This window comes from Anguilla rostrata, chromosome 8, assembly GCF_018555375.3.
Source record: "Anguilla rostrata isolate EN2019 chromosome 8, ASM1855537v3, whole genome shotgun sequence".
NCBI classification, from domain to species: Eukaryota; Metazoa; Chordata; class Actinopteri; order Anguilliformes; family Anguillidae; genus Anguilla; species Anguilla rostrata.
In genome coordinates this window covers 29,389,701-29,410,516 of record NC_057940.1, presented here as the reverse complement: position 1 = coordinate 29,410,516, position 20,816 = coordinate 29,389,701, and the positions used below count along the sequence as shown (strand labels likewise).

The window sequence follows — 20,816 nt, the reverse complement described above, 5'->3', positions numbered from 1 at the left end:
CATTTGAGGGTGTCCTGAGAATGACAAAAACAAAATGACAGGCAGTTTCAAACACATAAGTATATATTTTTTTTTCATAGATTTGGGTAGTAGGGGACAAACATGGCATCCTCATGAGAGGCTTTCATGCAACAAAAGAAAGGGGTGCAACAGAAGATTTCAGCATCGAGACTTGAGAACAGAACCCAGAATGCACAGCACAGCCTTCACAGTGCGCATGAAAAGGACTCTGCAGCCGGGGTCTCTAAGCAGGGGTTTGTCTTCAAGCGGTTGCCTTGTAATGAGATAACAGCAGATGCTAATGACAACATTGTTCACTGTCCACCTTCTACTGAGAATGGAAATAAGCCCTTATTGGTGGCTTTTCCTCCTTCTGTGGAATGAAAAGGACACGTTTACCCAGAGGGGAGAAAACGTGTGTAAACAAGACATTAAATACATTCGCTTTAAGTTTGTCCACTGTTGTAATGTGAGTGTGTTATCTGTTAACTTCTCAAGTAAGTCCTTAAGTATCTTGTTCATGTCCTGCACCATGCATTGCATTTGAAACGCTATGACACCACTTCACAGTTTGAAATTAATTTTGAATACTTGAATTTTCAGAAAAGGAATGCAAACTGATAATACTGTTACATTAGCAAGAACATGCACACACACACACACACACACATGCACAGCACTCTCACCTGATACATGCACCTTCATCTTATTTCACCCAAAATGTACATGTCACAGATACATGTTGTTGCAGCTCTTTCCCAAAATTCAGTGCAAAAGCTTAGTTTAGATTCATGCTCCAAGCAGCTATGGAATCAAAACATCTCTCTCTCTCTCTCTCTCTCTCTCCCCCCTCATATGCACCACACAAACACACACACACAATCTAAAAGTGATACGTTTGCAACATCCATGAAAAAAAAATCATAAAGGAAACAAAATCAGAAAATAAAAAATATAAATTAAACAACTGGATCTTCAGCCTTTTTTGTAAGAAGATCATAAGTTCCAGTTGGGAAAAACTCCCAGCATCCCAGTCCATCCCAGTATCAACATTTTACTGGCGTTTACTTGCTTGGGGAACTAAGCTATATAAATACTACCTCCAATACCATGGTGGTTACACATAAACTATTCTGTTTATGCATACATAAATATATATGCATGTATATTATATCCACATAAATATGAATATAAAAAGTGGAAGGAGATTTGTGTCTTCGGGAAAACAAAAGCAAACAAAGAAAACATACAGCACATATCTGACCATGATATGTCAGATTCCCAATGTGGAATGTTCCCTTCTGAAATTTTGGTTCTGTAAGACACTGTCCGTCTGACATTCTGATCCGCACGTGTTTGTGAATTCAACGGAAATCTCTCCTCCACAGAGTGACGGATGATGGACAGCTGACAGCTGATGTCTTGGCAGTTTTTTTTTTGTTTGTTTTTACTGAACGCATGTCCAATTTCTGAAATTAAAATGAATACATTATGCTGTTAAAACTCTCCTCTTTCGTACACAAAAAGACAGGAACCTTCATGCATTGTGTGTTTGTTTACTCTGAGGAACCGGGGAACCCTTAGAACTGTGACGCGCTGCTGGGGTCACACTGCAGTAGCCGTACGATCGAGGGGTCACTTTTGGCACCTTTGATGAACTCCTCCAGGGAAAGCTTGCCTACAAGAGAAAAATATTAGCATGTTTGAACAGCAGTCGATGTCACCTAACCTCAGTACCATCTAACCCACACCTCCTGAACCTCTGTCATCTCACTACACCAGAACAACTTGTCAGAGCGAATTCATTTCAAAGACCCTTATAATGTGATTGGACTGGGCCACTGTTGCTGCGGTGACATAACTGACCATCATTGTTCAGATCCATCTGTCTGAAAATCTTGTCTGTCCTCTTCTCAGGCGTGGACTCATCCTCTGGCATCTTCATCACTGAGGACACCATCTTGTAAATTGCCTAGGGAGAGAGGGGATGCGTGGGCATACACACTGATATTTCACAGGCGGATACACATTCTGAAGCACAATTAGTGCTTGGTCATGTGATCACAGCTCATTTTTCTGATATTAGAATCTCAAACTGTGCCTTGATAAGATGCTCTCTGCTCTAAAAAGCCCATGTGGGGACCATCCACTGTGGCTAGTTACCAAACATTTTCCTAGCCATGAAATACAAGGTGAACAAATATCTCAAACATCAACTATATGCCTTGGCCCTTTCCCAAAGAGTTATTGATCAATCAATTTATGGACTGGTTTGATTGATTGATTTGTAAGTGCCTGATAGCCAATGGTGTTTAAAGAAAGCTTGACCCATGGTATTGGATTGCTGAAGGTGTCCTTTTTTTTCTGAATGAAAAGCGAGATGGGGATATATTGGCGGCAGCGTTAAGAATGGGTGAATCTAACGCGTGCGGGTTGTTCACCGTTTATCCGCGGGTCTTTTTATAACCACTGAGGCGATGCGTAGAGCCTCCGTGGCCGCCAGCAACGCGTAGCCGCGATTAGCTCTTGCATAAGCCGCCCGTTCTGCACACTCAGGGATAAATCCCAGTTAAATTTAACTCCATAATCCAAAGGCACACAGCACCCAGTTCCTCATCCATTTCCACCCCCCTTCCCCCAGCTCCAGGATCGGGGATCCCGTGGAGCATGCCTAGGTTGAGGGGAAGGTAGAAAGTGCTGAATGGACGTAGGCCAGTGATCTGCATTCCTGGTCCTGGTCCTGCACAGCCACAGGGTCTGCTGCTTTTGGTTGTTACTCTGCACTTAATTGATCAATTAAAGCTGTCAATTGCACAGAAAACTCGCCTCACATGGTTTCTTCGGTCTGAATTGGTAGTCGATATGCAAAAACAATAACCAGCAGACACTGCAGCTCTCCAGCACCAGTAATGAAGATCACTGATGTAGGCATTCCAAGCAATGATGCAGTACCCATTCCCTGCCACAAACGGCTGGTTTCTAAACTAATTAATATTATTATACTAATCTTTTCCACATTTTTTCCTTGCTTTAATAAGGTACTATTATATACATTTAGAGTATGCACTTGGATCATGCGTTGTAGTCTCCTGCAACAGTATCTCACTGCATACTAAGCTGTGTTCAATCTGGATATAATTTGAGAAGCCTACATTTAGAATGGTCGTCTTGCCACCACCTAGAAATATCACACAACCCCTCACCAAGAAAAAAGCAAAAAACACCTGCAGTGCTCAGTTTGACACACATCAAACAGTCAGCTGACCACTAGCCTGAGTGTACAGCCGCCATGTTGAATCACAGTCTCCAGCACACTCACCTGCACGATCTCCAGCATCTCATCCCGGCTGATGTACCCGTTGCCGTCCAGGTCGTACATGCTGAAGGCCCACTTGAGCTTCTGCTCCAGCTTGCCGCGCGACGTGACGCTCAGCGCGATGATGAACTCCCGGAAGTCGATGGTGCCGTCGTTGTTGGTGTCGAAGGTGCGGAACACGTGCTCAGCGAACTTGGAGGCGTCGCCGTAAGGGAAAAAGTTGGCGTAGATCTTTTTGAACTCCTCCACATTGAGGTGACCGCTAGGGCAGTCCTTTAGGAAGCCCTAGAAAGCAGAGAGGACATGTGGGATTAGGAGTAATTAGGAGTGCAAGAGAGATATTTTCAGAAGCGCTTCTGTTTGATTATGACAACATCGCAATCCACGACAATGCTTCAGAAATGGCATTACAGTAAACAGAGGGATGTTCTATAGAAATGATCTATACCTGGACATAAATCATCAGATTGCATTTCTGCTCAGCCATACTTTTAAAGTACGCATGTCTTATTATATTTATGTATGTCTCATCACAATACAAGCCTATACCACACTCTGGAATTGTGGCACACAGCCAAACTCTAGATGGGTTTTTTCAGATCCTGCTTGATGTGTTCATTGTTAATTATCAGTCACGAAAGAGGGACTGAATAATTAGTTTGCTGCAGTTCTTTGCAAAACACAATTCAATATGTTTATGATGAGCCCAGTATTTGATATTGCATACTGTGTGTTCTCTGTGTACTCCAACTATGTAGGTGGCGCTGTGCTCACCTTGTACCACTCCTGCAGCTCGTGGTCAGAGAACTCTGTGTTCTCTCTCAGGTCCTGGAGCATCTCTGGCCTGAGCTTGCTGTTTTGTTTTCCCATGGTGACAAGTCTCTGTGTGCGCAGCGACGACACCAAGGCCCCTGGTCAAACCTTCAACCAAAACAGCAATGGATCAACAACCAATCACAGTCCCCACAGTAAGCCTGAAACCAACAACTCCCAGGGTCAACCAATCACTGACCCTGGTCCAGCCTACATCCAAAGCAATTCTAGGCTTACCCACCACAAATCAACACAGCTTTGATAGGACATCTGCCAATGACAAGAAAGTAGCAATAATAAATAACATACACAAGATAATAACAAATAAACAAACAAAAATGTGCCCCTCCATTAGTATATTATCCGGGTAAAGATGCTTTGTCAGTGCTTAACAGATTATTCTTCCTGTAACAAATTCTGTATAGTGCGAATAAGGTAATGATATCAGGCAAAATGTGATTCGCGAAGAACAAGTTTTGAGAATGAAAATGAGTTTTTAGAATGATCCCATTTCCTTTCTGGAAACATTGATGATAATAAAAGCCACCTGTCACAGCGAAGGCAGTCCCAGGAACTGCAGTGCATAAGGATCAGGGGAATCTCTGCTCTCGTAGCACACTTCTCTGACAAACAACATAACAAACAGGCAGGACGCAAGCCATGGCCCCATGCAACATGGGCGCCACATCAGGACCTTCTACAAAAAAACAAAAACCGAATGGATGTGCATGCACTCCTGAATGTAGCTGCAAAATGGCCGTCTTCTATTTTGGTTCATGTTGTCCAATCCCAGGCATTTAATTGTTCTTCACCAAGCCCCTGTTGTTGTGTAAACACTGCGTTGTAAATCCTGGGTACCTGCAGCAATTAATAACGGGGTCGCCCACGCGCCTGGCAGCCGGCAAATTAAAATGCCAACTCACCGGGAGCGCCAGTACGCTAACGTGCCCCTCTGTTTGCATCCGCCCTGCCAGGAAAATACTTTCAGCACATATTTAACCAATCACCACAGAGCAAGACGGAGAGGATTAAGGGAGCTCTTCATTGAACAATAAGGGAATGGATGACCGAGTAGGAGAAGGAGGAAAAACCACACAAGCTTCCAGTCCCGCCAGGGTCTAGCCCTGCTGGAAATACGCCAAGCTAAAGAACTGATACTGACTTTGATGGTGCGTGATTTCGCAATGGATTCTGACTATAATAGTCCGCAGATGATAAAGGAGGCCTGTCTGAGTCGGCCCTGAAACCACCACGGCGGCCAGAATGCCACTGCGGTGAACTGCGGTGTAATTGAATTAAATTAGCATGACTGCATGTCTATGCAGTAATCTCTTTGCTGAAGAAATGGGAGGTATGATGATAAAATCATCCCCGAAACGAGAATCAAAATCATAAGCTGGCCTTCAAGTAATGGAACTGCAAATGATATCACCTTCTACCCTGATATTACTGTGAGGTGCACCGCATTGCTTTTCCTTTTTTTTTTTTTCTTCAGTGCGGCTTTGCTCACACAGGTGGTGAGTACAGGGGCTCCCGGACAATAAACAAAAATAATGGGACAGCTACTGCACCACCAAGGAATAATTCAGATGTGCTTCCCATTAGCGAGCACAGGGCTCAAAAGAGAGGTAAACGGGGAGCGTAGAGCGATAGCCTCCCCTTTGTGTCAGCCCTGGTCTACAACAGCCAGCAGCTTCCTGTGTGGTTATCATCATCACCCCTTCTGCCTGGCTCACAGCGTGGTGCGGTGCAAAGCCCTGTGGGTATGACACCACACCCAAGCTCTCTATGGGCAGCGTGTGCCGTGAGAGAGCTCCTCCAGGTGCCGCCCCGCCTCTCCCGCCCAGCGCACCGATTAGCGGTTAATGCTCTTCAACGAGGGCTCTGCGCTACCACCAGCACATCACCTGCTATCCAGCTGGAGCAGGAAGAGAAGGGCGGGCAGAGAAAGCACTGAAGGCATGAAGAAAAGGAAGGAGGTATGATGAGCAAAATAATGAGATGGGGAATAAAGAAGGAATGATGAGAGAGGGAATTGAGCGGTGAACAACGAGGGGTAAAAAATGAGAGGCCAACAGATGAGGAAAGATGAAGCCTGGGAAACAAGGGAGACAGAGAAGGAGCGGGGAGAGGCAAACGTAAGTGTAGAATGGGGATGTAATTAGTCCCCTGCGCACCATTATTAGAGATACGGAGAGCGTGACTGAGAAATAGAGTGAGAGGAAGAGCGAGAGAGAGAGTCGAAAAACAGTAACAGCTTCTCAGTAGTCCCTCCACATAAATGGTTTTCATTTAAAACTCATATTCAGGGATTCTACATGAGATCACACGGGGTTTTCCAAAACACTGAAGAAAATCTCCTGTCTGCCTCGCCCTGCTTCCCAGCTCAAATAAAGAGAAAATCCTCAGCAGTCACCTTACCGCCCTCATTAGTGCTCAACTGCAGGAACACGTCCAGCCAAGCATTGGAATTTACAGCTGTATGCATCATGCATTCGCAAAGTTCCGCAGAAAGCCATTTTGATGGAGAGAGAGATCAAAACTTCTAGCCTATGTCAGTAACATCTTTAGTCCAGTCTTTGTTTACTGTTGTTCAGAAGCCACACAAAATGGCACGTCAAACTGGGCTGGACGTGGGTGGGTGGAGACGTGGCAAACGTCCATCCACAAGCCTCAGCTGCGAGCAGACATGTTTATCTTTCTCCCTCTTGACATTTGTTTCCTCTCCCGGCTTAAAAATAATCCCCTCTCCCTTACTCTTTTCCTCGCGTCGGTTAATATCCAGCCTTGTCAAACGCAGAGCAAAATCGACAACTATTCCAACCCTTTTCCTCGAACATCTGTCAGATTCCTTTTTTTTCTGGGTCACGAACAGCTGTACTGCAAATCCCGCGATCAGGGGGAGCTGGCGAGGAGAGAGTGGTTTGGGGGGGGGTTGGGTAGATTGCCAGAGGTGGGGGGGGGGTTTGGGCTCAGAGGAGAGAAATGAAGTGTTTTCTTATGCTAATGCGCGCGTGTGAGCCCGAGGAACGGACTCCGCGGCTCGAGTGGGCCGCCGCGGCGGGACGGCGGGGAGGGTCAAGGGCCCCGGCACTCAGCACGCCGCGCGCCTGCCGCAATTAGCCAAGAACCGCGGCTCCCAAACCGAGGCGCCATTATGACCGTGCGCCCGGAGGCTGAGAGCTCACTTCAGCATGACAAAGGGAGATGAGAGCATTCTCTCTGTCTCTCCTTTTCATTCCTAGCATTCATTCTGTTTTTGCATGAAGCCTCAATGACCAGAACGTTTTGCTGTGGCTGAGGCGAGCAGGACGCTGTGGCTCCGGAGCGCGACCCGAAAAGCGGCTCGCGACCCTCCCCTTCTTCTCTGGCTCGGACAGCCACATCACCCTTTTTGATCCTGGTGTGAGGCACCCTTAGCCGCCCTCCCCACCCCTCGCATTTGCCGTGCCGCCGACGGCATAGCAACATCGCGGCGCGGTCACCGTCGCTGTGGCGCTGATGTGGCCCCGACACCGCACCAGCGTTACCGGCGAGCTGCTCGCCGGCCGCCTCGCGGAGTCCGCGGCCGTCGCTGAGGACGCGGCGGGACGAGCCCAAACCCGGATCGATGCGGAGTCCATTTCACACGGGCTCTCAGAAGCAGGAGCCAATCGATGAGGTAAAAATAAGAATGAGGCTGTGTCCGCGGTGAGAGATATCTCCACTGCCTGGCGAGAATAACATCCCTTATTAGTCATGTTTTTCTCCATTATTCCCGGCTGATAATAATGCCAGCCTCAGTTCAAACGTACACCGCTGCTGTTTGTCTTAACATCACAACAGACAGGTTAATTGCGGCAATTATAATCAAGTCAAAACAATCGCTACCGCACACGATTCCCATATCACAGCGATCATGAACACAAATGAACTGAGAGTACAGTCTCTACGGTGTTGTTTTTTAAAAACATGACGATTGATCCACATCTCCACTCCCCCCGATTCCCTGAAAAAGGCCTGCTTCCCCAGCGGCCATTACTGAGCGGAGCGGAGGACAGCTATCCGTCAGGACGGCCGTGCGCGCAGGACTCCGCGCTCAGCGCACCGTCGCCCCGGGGATCTGGCAACCCGCCGCCCTGTTTACACACAGCACAGACGCAAGCGCTCGAGAGCCCGGCAGAGTGCGGCAGACAGCGTCTCATCCGCATTCACTCGTTCTGCACACCGCTAGCGCAGGAGGGGCGCAGAGATAGCAGCGCTGGCCTGTCACTTTTAAACACCCCGACTGTGTGGTCAGGGCCCAGATTTAAAACTGAGATCTGCAAAGGTGAAAGGTCACATTCACCCCCCCCCACACACATGCACACACGCATGTACACACACACACACACACACTTTGTCCCAAACATACATGCACACATGCATGCAGGCATGTACATAAACACACACACACACACACTCTGTCCCAAACATACATACACATATGCATGCAGGCATGTACATAAACACACACACACACACACACTCTATCCCAAACAAACATACACAAATACACTCTCGCACACACTCATGCACAGCCACAGCCATTCACTCACACCTCACACCCAAGAGTGTCAATAACAATGACAAACCTGCATTTCCTATGCTGGGGAAGCGAAGCTGACCACGGACTGCAGCTCAGCTCTGTGTGGCTCTGCTTGTCTGTAGCATGTCAAATCACACTGACAGCAGGTCAGCTCTGTGCAAACCCCACAGACTAAACCGGGGAACAAATGGTCATTAAACTGATGGGGACCCAGCGCACACTGGATGCTCCTCACAGTGGAGAGCTGTGGAGGAGACTCTCTCTCTTTTTCTTTCATTAAATAAATGAAATGATTTTAAAAATGTGTTTCGTATTTAATCGGGTTCCCTTTGTCAAATATTACATTTTGTCTAAAGGTCTGCAACCATTCAGCGTGACTAATATACAATGATAAAGGAAATCAGGAAGGAAGCGAATACATTTTAACGAAACAGTACCTGCAGGTACCCTTAGGGGGCTTGTAGTCCTTTAACCCCCTCTCTAAACACTCATCCACCCCAAACGATGCAGGCGCGTGTAAATTTTTCATATATTTCATTTTTACTTTGGGGGTACTCAAACCCAAGGTAGTAGCAAGATGTACCCAGACAGGATTTACACTGTGTCACAGCTCCTATAAGAGTGTACCCATGTGAGAGAGGTCCACAGTACTACACAGGGAACTCAATAGACAAGCTGCAGTAGCCGTTACATGATTATATTGTTCATAGGCGTGGCACACCAATTTTGGGTACATGTTGCGTAGCTTAATGCTAGCCTGGCTCACCCAGGACATGAACCCATAATGCCTCTGGGTATGTACTTCTGATTAACCTCTCCATTCCCCATCTCATCTTTCCGTCCATGGCTAGAGGTCTCTTTACAGAGGCAGAAATTTGGCAGGGAGACTAACAGACAATAGCTACAGCATATCAATAATTTTTACTGCAAGAACCCCCAACACACACACACACACACACACGAGGCAGTGATTCTATTGTCATGACCCAAGGGACAATGCCAAGGTCCCAGAGCAGTCAAGAGGCCAAAAGTCCAATGACAGCTGTTTTATTATGCTGACAATAAGCAAGTAAAATCTGTGGTTTGCACATTTTGAATCTGCAGAGACCAGCTGCAATAGTTAGAAATAGATTCATAAGAGAGGATGAAAGGAACAGAGTCATGATGAGGTAAGCCACAGCTGAAAAAAGCAGGTGGCTAAGAAGGACACTTCAAAAATGTTTTTATTTTTTTTATTTGCACTTGATGCATCCATGCTCCCCTCAATAGGAACTGCCCTTATGTATATGAGGTTGGAACATGCGGCTCTATACATCCATAAACAGCATATATATATATATATATATATATTTTTTTTTTCTCAATTTGCGAAATTGGAACAGACCTTAATTGTCATGCTGGAGCGGAGCCCATCTGCGATTCAATTTCTCTCTTCACTTCAGCTGTGGCAAACACAATCCCGCTGATGAGGACCCATGCATTTGCACCTGATTGCGGACTTCCTGGGCGCCTCGTGAGGGGGAAGAAGGGCTGAGGCGCGCATACAAATCACACCTCGCTCACGGAGCACGCCCGGCCTCACCACGTCCTTTAAATATCAATGGGCACGCATTTCCTCTTCATTCATGCAAATCGCCCTCCAGTGTAACACAGGGCCTTTGATGAGCAGAAATGAAGGCGCAGTGAGATGTCGTATTCTGCATTTTGTGAAAATAAGTGGGTCACCCTTCTCCCAATTTGGAATGCCTGACTGTATTCATCACCACCCATTGTCGCCACCTCTGCTACTGATTTGGATGAGCGCAAACAAGAACGTGCTCTCCCCCGAAGCGTGCAATGTCTGCCATGGCTTCTTATGAGTCGCGCTTGCTCAGACATGAGTTGGAGGAAGATACTTTATGTACATTCAAAACAGATGGATTGTGGGTGCCAGATGGGCAGGGGTCACTTGTAACTGAAGCTCTCCCTTCCCTGGGCGACACCAAAACCAGCTGTGTGGCTGCAGACCAGTCAGGAATGGCACAGTCCAGATTCCATACCAGACCACTGGGTCCATGCATGCACTAGAACAGTGTCTTAATGACAAGCTGATTAACGCTTAACATTTTAATGTGCGGTCTTCAGCTTGTATCCAGGAGGAATATATCCCCAGCAGCAGATAATAAAAAGAGAATAAAAGCTTCTGAGGAAAAGAACACAGATCTCAATTCATGAGGAAAAACTGAGGGACGCCCATTCCCCGCAGCCAAGCTCGGCACAGCCGTCCCAGAGACCCACAATGCAATGTGCCATTACAACAGCTGCCATTTAAAAGCACCCTGGGACGTTTGCAGAGAAATCATCTGTTCTGAGGGACAGACTTATTATTCCTCTACAGCCTGGGTATCAAATTAGTGTGTTTATTTCCTGCATCACAGAAAACTGTAGCGCCTGAAGACTCATGAAAATAATTTTGCGTGTTCTAATTTAGAGGGAAAGGTACATTCAAAATATTTTTTGTACGCACACAAGTATAATTCACGCGGACAGTTATAAAGGAAAGTTTATAAAGGTGTGTGTTAATGGCTGCCTCATTTTTATGAAAGCCCATGAAATAATACCAGTCACACCGCAATACACAATGACTGCATATTACAATTCAAGACAAAAGTCATTACACTGTCATAACGTATACCGAACATTTTACAACACAGATTCCACTGGCATCTGTCACTAGCTGTAATACACTGTAATGACTGGTTCTAACCAGTGTGCATTATGTCATAATTATGTAGGCTTTATGGCATATAGCACAACTACAATTTCAAACACAATTTTTCAACATTTTCCTACTAGCTAGGCAAAATTATGTATTTAAGCAATATAGATAGGGTCATTAAATTGTCACCAGGTGGTGAAAATGTTAAAATTATGAGCCATTAATGCCACATGAACAGAACAACCAGACAGGCTCTCATGGTCTCATTAACTCTGTTAAATCAAGTGTTTTTATCTGGTTATATTTACGTATACCGTGACTGAAACTGAACATCTCACACTATGTTACATTTTGTAACCCATTAAGTGAGATTCTATAATATTTCCATTGTCACTGTTGTCAAGTGTACTCTAAGCTACCCTTCGTAATGTAAAATTATTATTTATAATAATAGTAACGACAATGGCAATAATAATAAGAATAAGAAGCACACAAATATTACAGAAGTATTATCATTATTATTATTATTATTATTATTATTATTATTCCAATCAGTACCACCCTCATTATCAGTGCCAGTGCAGGGCTATCGTGAGATGAGAGAAGAATTACAGTCTGACGTCAGCTGAGCAGAACACCCTGTCTGCAAAGGCCTTGGAACAGATTCCTGTCTCATCAGGGCGCAGCAGCTTTAATTCAGCCCAGATTACACAACCATTTAGCCGCTCTGACCCCGTTCCCTGCCCCCTGGCCCGCCCAGCCGCGCTAACAGGAGCGCTAACAGGAGCGCGGCTCTGCCGGCAGGCAGGGTCGCACTGGCACGCAGGGCACCTTCGCCTCCGTCTTTCTCAACTCCGACCTCTGCACTCATTGGGAAAGCGGGGGAGAGTGTGCAAGAGATGGGCAGACGAAATGACACAGAAATAGGACCAAAAAAAAGAGATAAAAATGAGGGGAAGGGGTAGCCGAAGAGGAGTTGATTGCTTCCATCCTCGGAGAAATGGAGGTGCAGTACAACCAAAGCGGGTGCTTCAAAAAAAGAAACAACAATAACAAAAAGGCTCCAAATGATATTGAAAGCACAAGTTTAGATTATCATCTCATGAACAAAAATGCAAAGGGCAAATCTGGCATACACAAAGCTATCTGAATTGAATCTGGAGCCAGCACACAGCCAATAACAGTGGTGTCACTCACGCTGAATTTGCCTTGTCGAGTACGCTATCTATAAATTGACACATAATGCCAAATGTGGGTGTAAATTTTCAACAAATAATTAACTTTCACGCCTACTGAGGACATGTACTCCTATGTGGCATACTGCATACATTTAAATATAACTGAAAGACAGATATTTTTATTGAAAACGGGCTTACCCGCCCTGTTAGATGCACACACTATTCTGAAGACTGATAAAACGCCACAGTGACACAGATGGTTCTAAGTGGACTGCTGGTTTCAGACTGTCTGTGCGTCCACCTCAAAGGTTCTACGCTACCCTCCCTGTCTGTACCAGGATTCTTACATAATGTCGCTGCATGATAGCTAGATTTTTCTCCTGAAAGTACAAGCACAGATTAAATCAGATAAGGCCTTTTTCTCGCCACATGGTAACCAAAATAATATGTAGACAGAGAGACAGACACACAAACAGAAACACTAACATAGGTCCAGTCAACCACATGTCTCTCTGGGCACAGGAAGTTTTTAGTGGTTTCACAGCTCCAGCTGTGTGAATCTGTAGAAGCTGCATATCGCATAACATGCAAACTACATGCAAGAAAACAACCTGTACAGATAAATCAATGCAATTTGATTATTCCTTTGCAGTATGAAAGAGTGCAATTCACCAGATGAGCCCGTTTTTTTTTCTTGACTAGTTATTTTCCCTGTCAGGGGTGGCAGCAAAAGAGGGATTTACTGTACATGCAGACAAAGAATATCACTAGCAGAATAGAGCCTTGTGCTTCTATCTTACAATGGCAAGGCAAGATTTTGATCCATCCGAACTGAGCATCCATTGTGTTATAATTACCTGCTGAGCTGAAGAGCAGCTACACAATAGCAGATTAACCACACTTTGCTTTAGAGGAGCATCAAATGAGTGTGTGTCTTTGGGGGGGTTGGGGGATGAGGATAACTAGGGCTTGCCTCTCTGCACTGACAAGCCTGTCAGTTATCAGTTACACTGACACAAAAAAGCAGCCCGACCTTGGTTACTCCATAGCCTTCTCGCTAATCAAAGCTGCTTCTCCTCAAAAGTGTACTCTTTTTTCATTTCCCTGTTCAACACTTCCCAACTAATCCGATGCACGCTCCTGCTCTGTATGTGAAAGCACCTTTACAATCGGGTTAACCATCAAAAACGTCTAGCCCGAATGTAAATGTCAAAAAAGAAGGCAGAGAAGAAGGCGCCTCTTTCTAACGGCGGGGGGTGCGCCGTATCATCGATTGGCAGAGTGGCACGGCACACCAGGGAAGCCTTCACGTTCCGGCACCGCGCACTCCTCTCCCTACCTCTCTCCTCTCGCCATCACAACCTTCCTTTTTACCGTCTCTGATCTTCTGTAAGTGCCTGCTGCCTCGCCGCGTCGAAACTCCCGCTGTTTACACAGCCCGCGGGCGCCCGCATAGCGCGTATCGCTCTGTCCGCCGCCCGCCAGCGCAGCCGCGAACATTCCGGCCGACCCCGTCTGAAAGGAGCCGTGCGCCGGCGAGACCCTGCAGCGCCTCAGAACGCCGTTCCAGAAACTTCCCGGCAGCCTTAGCCCAGTCGCCATTATCTCGTTTTCTTTAATGGCTCCGAGAGCAGTTCTCAGAAGATTACTGCTACTTTACCTCAAATGTAATGTTTAGCGCAGGTGTCTAGTTGGAGCTTGAGCTGAATTGCAACTTATCTGAAAAAAAGGGTTTCTTGGAAATGGACCCACAGAGAAAGTATTTGGGGTCGCACCAAAGCCTGTGACCTCCCTGAAGTGAAACACTTTTTCTCCCATTAGGTGCCTCTGCTTGATGAGACTCGCTTTCACATGACCCACACATGACCCAGGCACACCCAGGTCAAAGGTCAGATCGCTTGCTGAACTAACGTGTCTGGAGAAGACGGATCACCTCCATACCCACACCCCCTTCCCTTTTTTCGAGGAGCATAAATCCCTCACACAAGGATTTGAAGACAGACCTGTCTGTACCAGGAACGCAAATAGCATCTCATGTTCTAGCTGCTAGATGATCTTATTAGGTGCACAGGGTTGAGAGCAGAACAAGTTGAGAAGTCTCTCACAGCTATCATACTCACTCCCCTCTTACTTCAAGAAAGCGCTGCTGTTTAGGATGAGATGGATCTATCTGCGGTCAGTCTTCTGGGGACTCCCTTTTCTTATTCTCGTCTTAGCTTACACATATGCCAAGTAGTCTGAAGCGGCAGCAATACAGAAACTGGAAAAAATGACCATTTACCATAAATGGCTTTGTCAGTCCTATGGTGTTAAACACTATAGATCTCCACTACATTCTTATTGCATAACTTGTTCCGACCTATGAACATAAAGCAACAGAATCCAAGGATGACATTGCTAATGTATGACAGGTAGGTCCACCTACTGTACCAGTGATACTACCCACAGCTCCCTGAGATAGAAATACAGGTTGAAAGTTAGGGGTGCCAAATGCACTTTATCCTGATGCAAGGTTGACTCACATTCTCTTCTGAGTTACACTACAGTACAGCAGGAAAAAAAGCCGCTCCCCCCCAAACACACCCAAATACACATGACCCCACCTTGAGTCCAGATGGCAATTATTTTGCCCGCATCTCAGCTGGGTGGGGGGGGGGGGACATGCATTATTCAGGTCAAGGAGAGCCGATCTGCGGCTTCCTGGTGGAGAGAGAGAGAGAGAGAGAGAGAGAGAGAGAGAGAGAGAGAGCCATGCAATCTGCCAACACTGAAAGTCTGCGAGAGCTGCAGCGCACCCCGCCCGATAAACAAAAGCAGGGCCGGATTAACGAATCCGCTCGGGTCACAGCCCACTGCCTCGCACCTGAGTGCCCGCACCTGAGCGCTCTCCCCCCAGGCGCAGGGGAACCGAAGCGGCCGCACGCAGGGCCGTCCTCCAGCCCCGAAAAGCGCCTTCGCCAGGCAGCTGGGCCCTTTTTGTTCTGAGGAGACAGGCACTCGTTTCGGTTGTTCTCCGCAGAGGGGCAGCTGGCAGGGGGGGAGAACCTTGAGGAGATACCAGCTACAGGCCCTTTTGAAGTCGACACATCAGAGGCTGGATCACTGGACCGCTTCGGCTGTACTGCCACGCAGAGACAGCTCTCTCACATCTTGTTTCTGCCTTTCATTCTCTCTCTCTCTATCTCTCTCTTTCTTCTTGCCTGAGCATATGACTATTCTGAAATGTAATGGTGAAATAATACCCTTTCATTTAAAGCTGAGAGCTGCACAATGAATAACACAGCGGGGAAGAAAACAAATGCCTTTGAATTTGAAATATTCCCCATTAGGCTGATTTATCCAGCATATGCTGTAACCTGGTAGGGGTTATTGGGCAAGGACCTATTGCTCGTAAAAAAAATAAAAAAAACACAAAGGACTGAAATCGATGCAATACAATATACATGTGGCCCTATCAATTTCCATCCATTCTCTGGCCGGCTCTAAAAATACACGTGAGAGCCTTGATCAGGACACAAGGTGCCCACTCAGCTGGATTCTCCCTGACAGTGGTTTCACGTGGCCCTGAGCGATGACTCTAAGCCCGGAGCCCTATCCCATAATCACCTGCATCATCTTACACGCACCACACAGCGAGCTCTTCAGCCCAGGGTTACACACATCGGGCATACCATCCACCTCTCTTTGCAGCACTTCAAAATGAGCCCACTGCTAGTCAGTCTGCCGCTGCTCTGATACCTGCATTTCACATTTCAGCCGAAGTCCCCGTCCAGTAAGGTCGTCATCTTTACACCACCCGCGTCACAAATGACAACTAGCCTAACTAGAAGGTGGAACACACAAATCCTTGTGTCAGCTAATATAATGAAAGATGTTTGTTCTAAAATAACAGATGAGTCAACCGCAAATGAAGCACAGAGTGCTTTTTTCATAAGCTGTTGAGTCCTCCTAATGTCCTCACGCTGTGAAGAGAAGGGACTAAAAATTGCAGTGTCATGAAAACCAGCTACGCCACAGCTTTAGTGGATGCGAGGCTGGGAGCTTCATTGATTTTCTATTTCTGACGGGACTTTTCTGTTTGGAGACCGGTATGTCATCTCAAGGGACCCGCCATATTTAACCCATCTCACATTCAGGAATAGCGAGGTGACAAACAGCCGCATATTCTCAGAGTATTGATTCTCCTCCCCCCCTATAATTCACTTTAAGCATCTCCCAGTGCGTTCGGATAACAGGAATTCAGGTTAGGCCTTTGCTGCACGGCTTTCAGTCCGCTTCTATTTGTGTCTCGAGAGTACTCCCCTCTCCCGGCTTTATCCATCCCGGCTTCCTGCTGTGCCCCCCCGATTCTGCAATTCGATTTTCGGATAAATGTTAAGCGCCACGCAATCAAGGACGCAGTCTGTCGAGAAAGAGGAATGGACGTCTGGAACGGGGTCGAAGCAGAAGGCCTCACCGAGGGAGGCGGCCGGGCGAACGGACGTGACACTGAAACAACGTTAGCGCGGGAGCGGCTCTGAGCTAGCGGCGTCCCGAGGAAAAGGGGTGAGCGAAGCACACGACACGCGCGGGGGGAGGCCAAACACGGCGCCAAAGGGGGCAGGGCCAAGCTTTCAGACGCGATGAAGGAAGCAGGAAGAAGGGGAACAGGCCTGAGTCTTTTTTTATTCTCAGTCCTTTCGTTTCTCAGTAGTGGACCCCCCCCCCCCCCCACACCCCAAAAAAAAAAAAAAAAAACACACGCAGCGTTGGAGAAACTGCTGAGAAATGGTGATAAATTACTAGACTGAAGAAAAAGAAAAGGAAGCACCTCGTCAAGTTGACAGGGGTGGAGTTAAAATTTGCAAATGTGGGTATGGGGCCTTCTTGTGTCTCCTTCCTCTAGCTGATAGCTGTTAGGCGCTGTCCCATTTTTTTTTGTCAAACTGTAGTACTGATCCACCACGCAAACTAGCCACTGAGGAAGACACGTTAGCACAGCGCAGGGGCTGGGAGTATTTCAGTGGCATTTGCTTGTTAATGGAAAGAAGTGGTGAGTGAAGGAGCTCTCAGTTAATGCTGCCAAATGAAAGGTTTTCACCCACCAGTGAAGGCCACCCGGGGCTGGGCTGACTGTTTCCAGAGTGCGGCTGGCAGAGAGCCGCAGCAGCAGAGAGCGCTTTGCGGAGTACGGCACAGGCCACGGCCAGGGGACCCCTGTGCGGCTGCAGGGTGAGCCTCTCCTGCCATTTCCTCAGGCAGGAAACCCGGGCTCTGGTGCAACCCACACCACAGAGCGTTCTGCCCTCACCACTGAGTAATGAACCTGAAAAAGCCTGACGTTCTTCTACCACTTCCTCCCACACCGTCTTCAGCTAAGTGGCTGGTATTAATCAAATCGCCATGTAAAAATCAAAGTCTTTTTTCTTTCTTTCTTTTTTTAAAGCAGTTGCTAAAATGTTTCTCAAAGTTCACGACTAAACACGCTGAGTTTATATTGATTCCAGCCCGTTGTCTGATGGGTGAAATAAATAAATATTTGTAATTCATGTGAAATGTGACATGCTGAATACCCATACTATTGTTTGAATGATGCTTATGATATAAATAGGACTACTTATTTAAGTTCAGAGAACATGTCCGTGGATATAAATACACAGACCTTAGAACAAGCCTTTTGTTTACAGAAGCCACATGACAGTGGAGCTCTATGGAAAACAGCATTCAGCTACAGGGCCCCCCGAACACACTCATGGGACAGTCACGACCCATCAACATTTTTTAATGATTTCCATGATTAACATTACCATAGTTAATACCATTATGTTTCTGGTTTTTATTAATGGTGTTATTGTTATTATTATTATTATTATTATTATTATTATTATTATAGTAGTAGTAGTAGTAGTAGTAGTAGTGAGTATTATTATCATCATCACCATCACCATTGGTGCATCATCATCTGTGGCAGCAGCAGCATCATAATAATCAACATCATCATCTATTTGCTAAACAAAAGGAGCTAATGCTGTAGAGCATGTGTGCCTAGACCAAATGTACCTGACACAGTATAAAAAGGGCTTTGTGGCAGAACAGACATTTCTAACCCCATTCCTTAAACTGTGTGTGTGTGTGTGTGTGTGTGTGTGCGCGCATAGTACATGCTCAACTATTTATGTGATGTGTTTGTCTTAAGACACAGGATAAAAACTGAAAATCTGTGGGATGTTTCCAGGTTTTAAATATGCTTTGTTATTTTGCTGGTATGGTGTACACAAATGTCACAGAATATTCAATGAACACTCTAGCTTTGTAGAATTTCCTCATTGATTTTCAATCAATGTGGGAGACAAATGTAGGCCAGGAGTCCACAGTGTCTTCAAGGCTTTGTTCCAGTAAAACCATGAAGGTTAATATTCACCTCAGGGAAAAGAGCTACTGCTCAGCATTCGACAAGGACTAAACATAATCTTTGCATTGAGTGAAATGGTATTAGGCAGCAGAATCTCTATTCTGCACAATGTATCAGATCAGTTTGGATTTCTGGGGCAAGTGTATGTCATAAGCTTCCCATGTTCCTTAAATTGAATCCTACAGGATATCCATTATTAACGAGCAAGTTGGCAACAATGTGTTTGTGCATTTATTCCTATGTAATAAATACTGTCTTCATAATTTACAATACAACTACCACCACCACCACCACTACTATTACTACTACAACTACTACTACTATTACTACCAATAATAATAATAATAATAATAATTATTATTATTATTATTATTATTATTATTATTATTATTATTTAATTATTATTATAATAACAACTGTCGTCATCATCATCATTACAATGTACCAGACTCCCGGTCTACGCAATCCTCAATATCTCTATAAAATTGCATTCACAGAGACACTGAATTATACCAAGAAGTACTTCCCAGTTTTATTTTAAGTATCGATAACATAATGTGCGATTTTATTGGCCTCGTAAACAATGTGTCGTTTTCATTTTTATTGGCGAAGAAAAAAAAGCAACTATCCAAAACTATGTAAGACATTTTTTTTTTAAATACAGTAACAGCAGCGGTGCAGATACTCAATAATAATAATAATAATAATAATAATAATAATAATAATAATAATAATAATAATAATAAATCTTATAGTGAAGTAACTATCATGACTGGTGTTATTTCCCATAAGGGGGAGTGACAGCAGCTGTATAGTTCCTAATTATACACCGTCGCATTAGGTTCAAGATTTTTATAGACGGAAAACCTTACTGTCAGTAACATGGCATTAATGTTGCAGGCTTTCATGTAACCATCCGTAGCATTAATCATAAATAAATCCCTAATCCGAAACATGCTTATTGCGTGTCAGAGAATGAATATGACTGCATTGATCCTTTATGCAGTAGCAGCGCCAGTCTCTGTCCCGTTTCCTGTCGTGTGAACGGATGGAGATATTTACAATAAACAGCACTGCACGGAAAAGAGATGATTTGGAGCAAGATTTCATCACCAATAGATGCGGTTTTTGCAGTCATGCCATAGCAAGACATTCTTTACTTCTAGATTTTTCTCCGTTACACATATAATCACTCGTAGATCGTCTTTTAGGAATTAAAGCAAGGCTATATCGTTGAAAGTTAACATGGAATTGAATAAAGGAATTCAAAAACTGCGAACAGAAACCAGGCATTTGGTAGAATGTACATTGGAACGCGACGTGCAATTAAACAGAATGGAACAATTATTACATAATTATACCCGCGTATCCCTTCATCCGATGAATGATAACAATGTGAAACATACGTACTTAGGACCTGAAATAGTATATCGCAAGAAGCTGTCTTAAAATTTAGACAATTTAGGTCCCAGCAAGGGACAAAAGATATAAGCGCCTCATTAACAATTAAATAGCGATATAAATATTTCAAATTGATGCAGGACAACTTGATGCATGGTTAATTCTTACCTTTTTTCAGTTTACCCCGCTTCCTCTCTGTACAAATATGTGTGAGTGAGAGAGATGCAGCGTGCAGCCTTCCGGAAGATCCTTAAGTACTGGGCACTACTGCCGTGCTCTACAAACCATGTTACCATCAAACGCCCCGCGAGACAACGAACCTCGCTGCACGGTTCCACGGGGCTCAAAGTATCAGTTTAGCAAGGTGAGACGGGCGAGCGGATTTAAAGGAGGGGAGGGCGTTTGTAGGATTACGTGGTGTTGTTTTAAGCAGATGCACACCGCTATGCTGA

At 45.4% G+C, this 20,816-nt stretch overlaps 1 protein-coding gene across 4 annotated transcripts; it reads right to left on the bottom strand.

Moving 5' to 3' along the window:
* Positions 1–45: 45 nt before the first annotated feature.
* hpca (hippocalcin) lies at positions 46–20,695 on the bottom strand. 4 transcript variants are annotated; one of them, XM_064347610.1, is made up of 6 exons: positions 20,533–20,695; positions 4,091–4,237; positions 3,320–3,601; positions 1,867–1,972; positions 1,561–1,678; positions 46–1,469 (listed from the first exon to the last, which is right to left on the bottom strand). In XM_064347610.1, exons 2-5 carry the CDS (start codon positions 4,184–4,186, stop codon positions 1,581–1,583), a joined length of 582 nt encoding a protein of 193 aa, XP_064203680.1. In that variant the 5' UTR covers positions 4,187–4,237; positions 20,533–20,695; the 3' UTR covers positions 46–1,469; positions 1,561–1,580. The 4 variants fall into 4 exon arrangements, with proteins under 4 accessions (XP_064203680.1, XP_064203677.1, XP_064203679.1 ...); XM_064347607.1 differs by having other exon boundaries at positions 46–1,678; positions 20,533–20,694; XM_064347609.1 differs by lacking the exon at positions 20,533–20,695 and adding an exon at positions 6,546–6,744 and having other exon boundaries at positions 46–1,678.
* Positions 20,696–20,816: the final 121 nt, after the last annotated feature.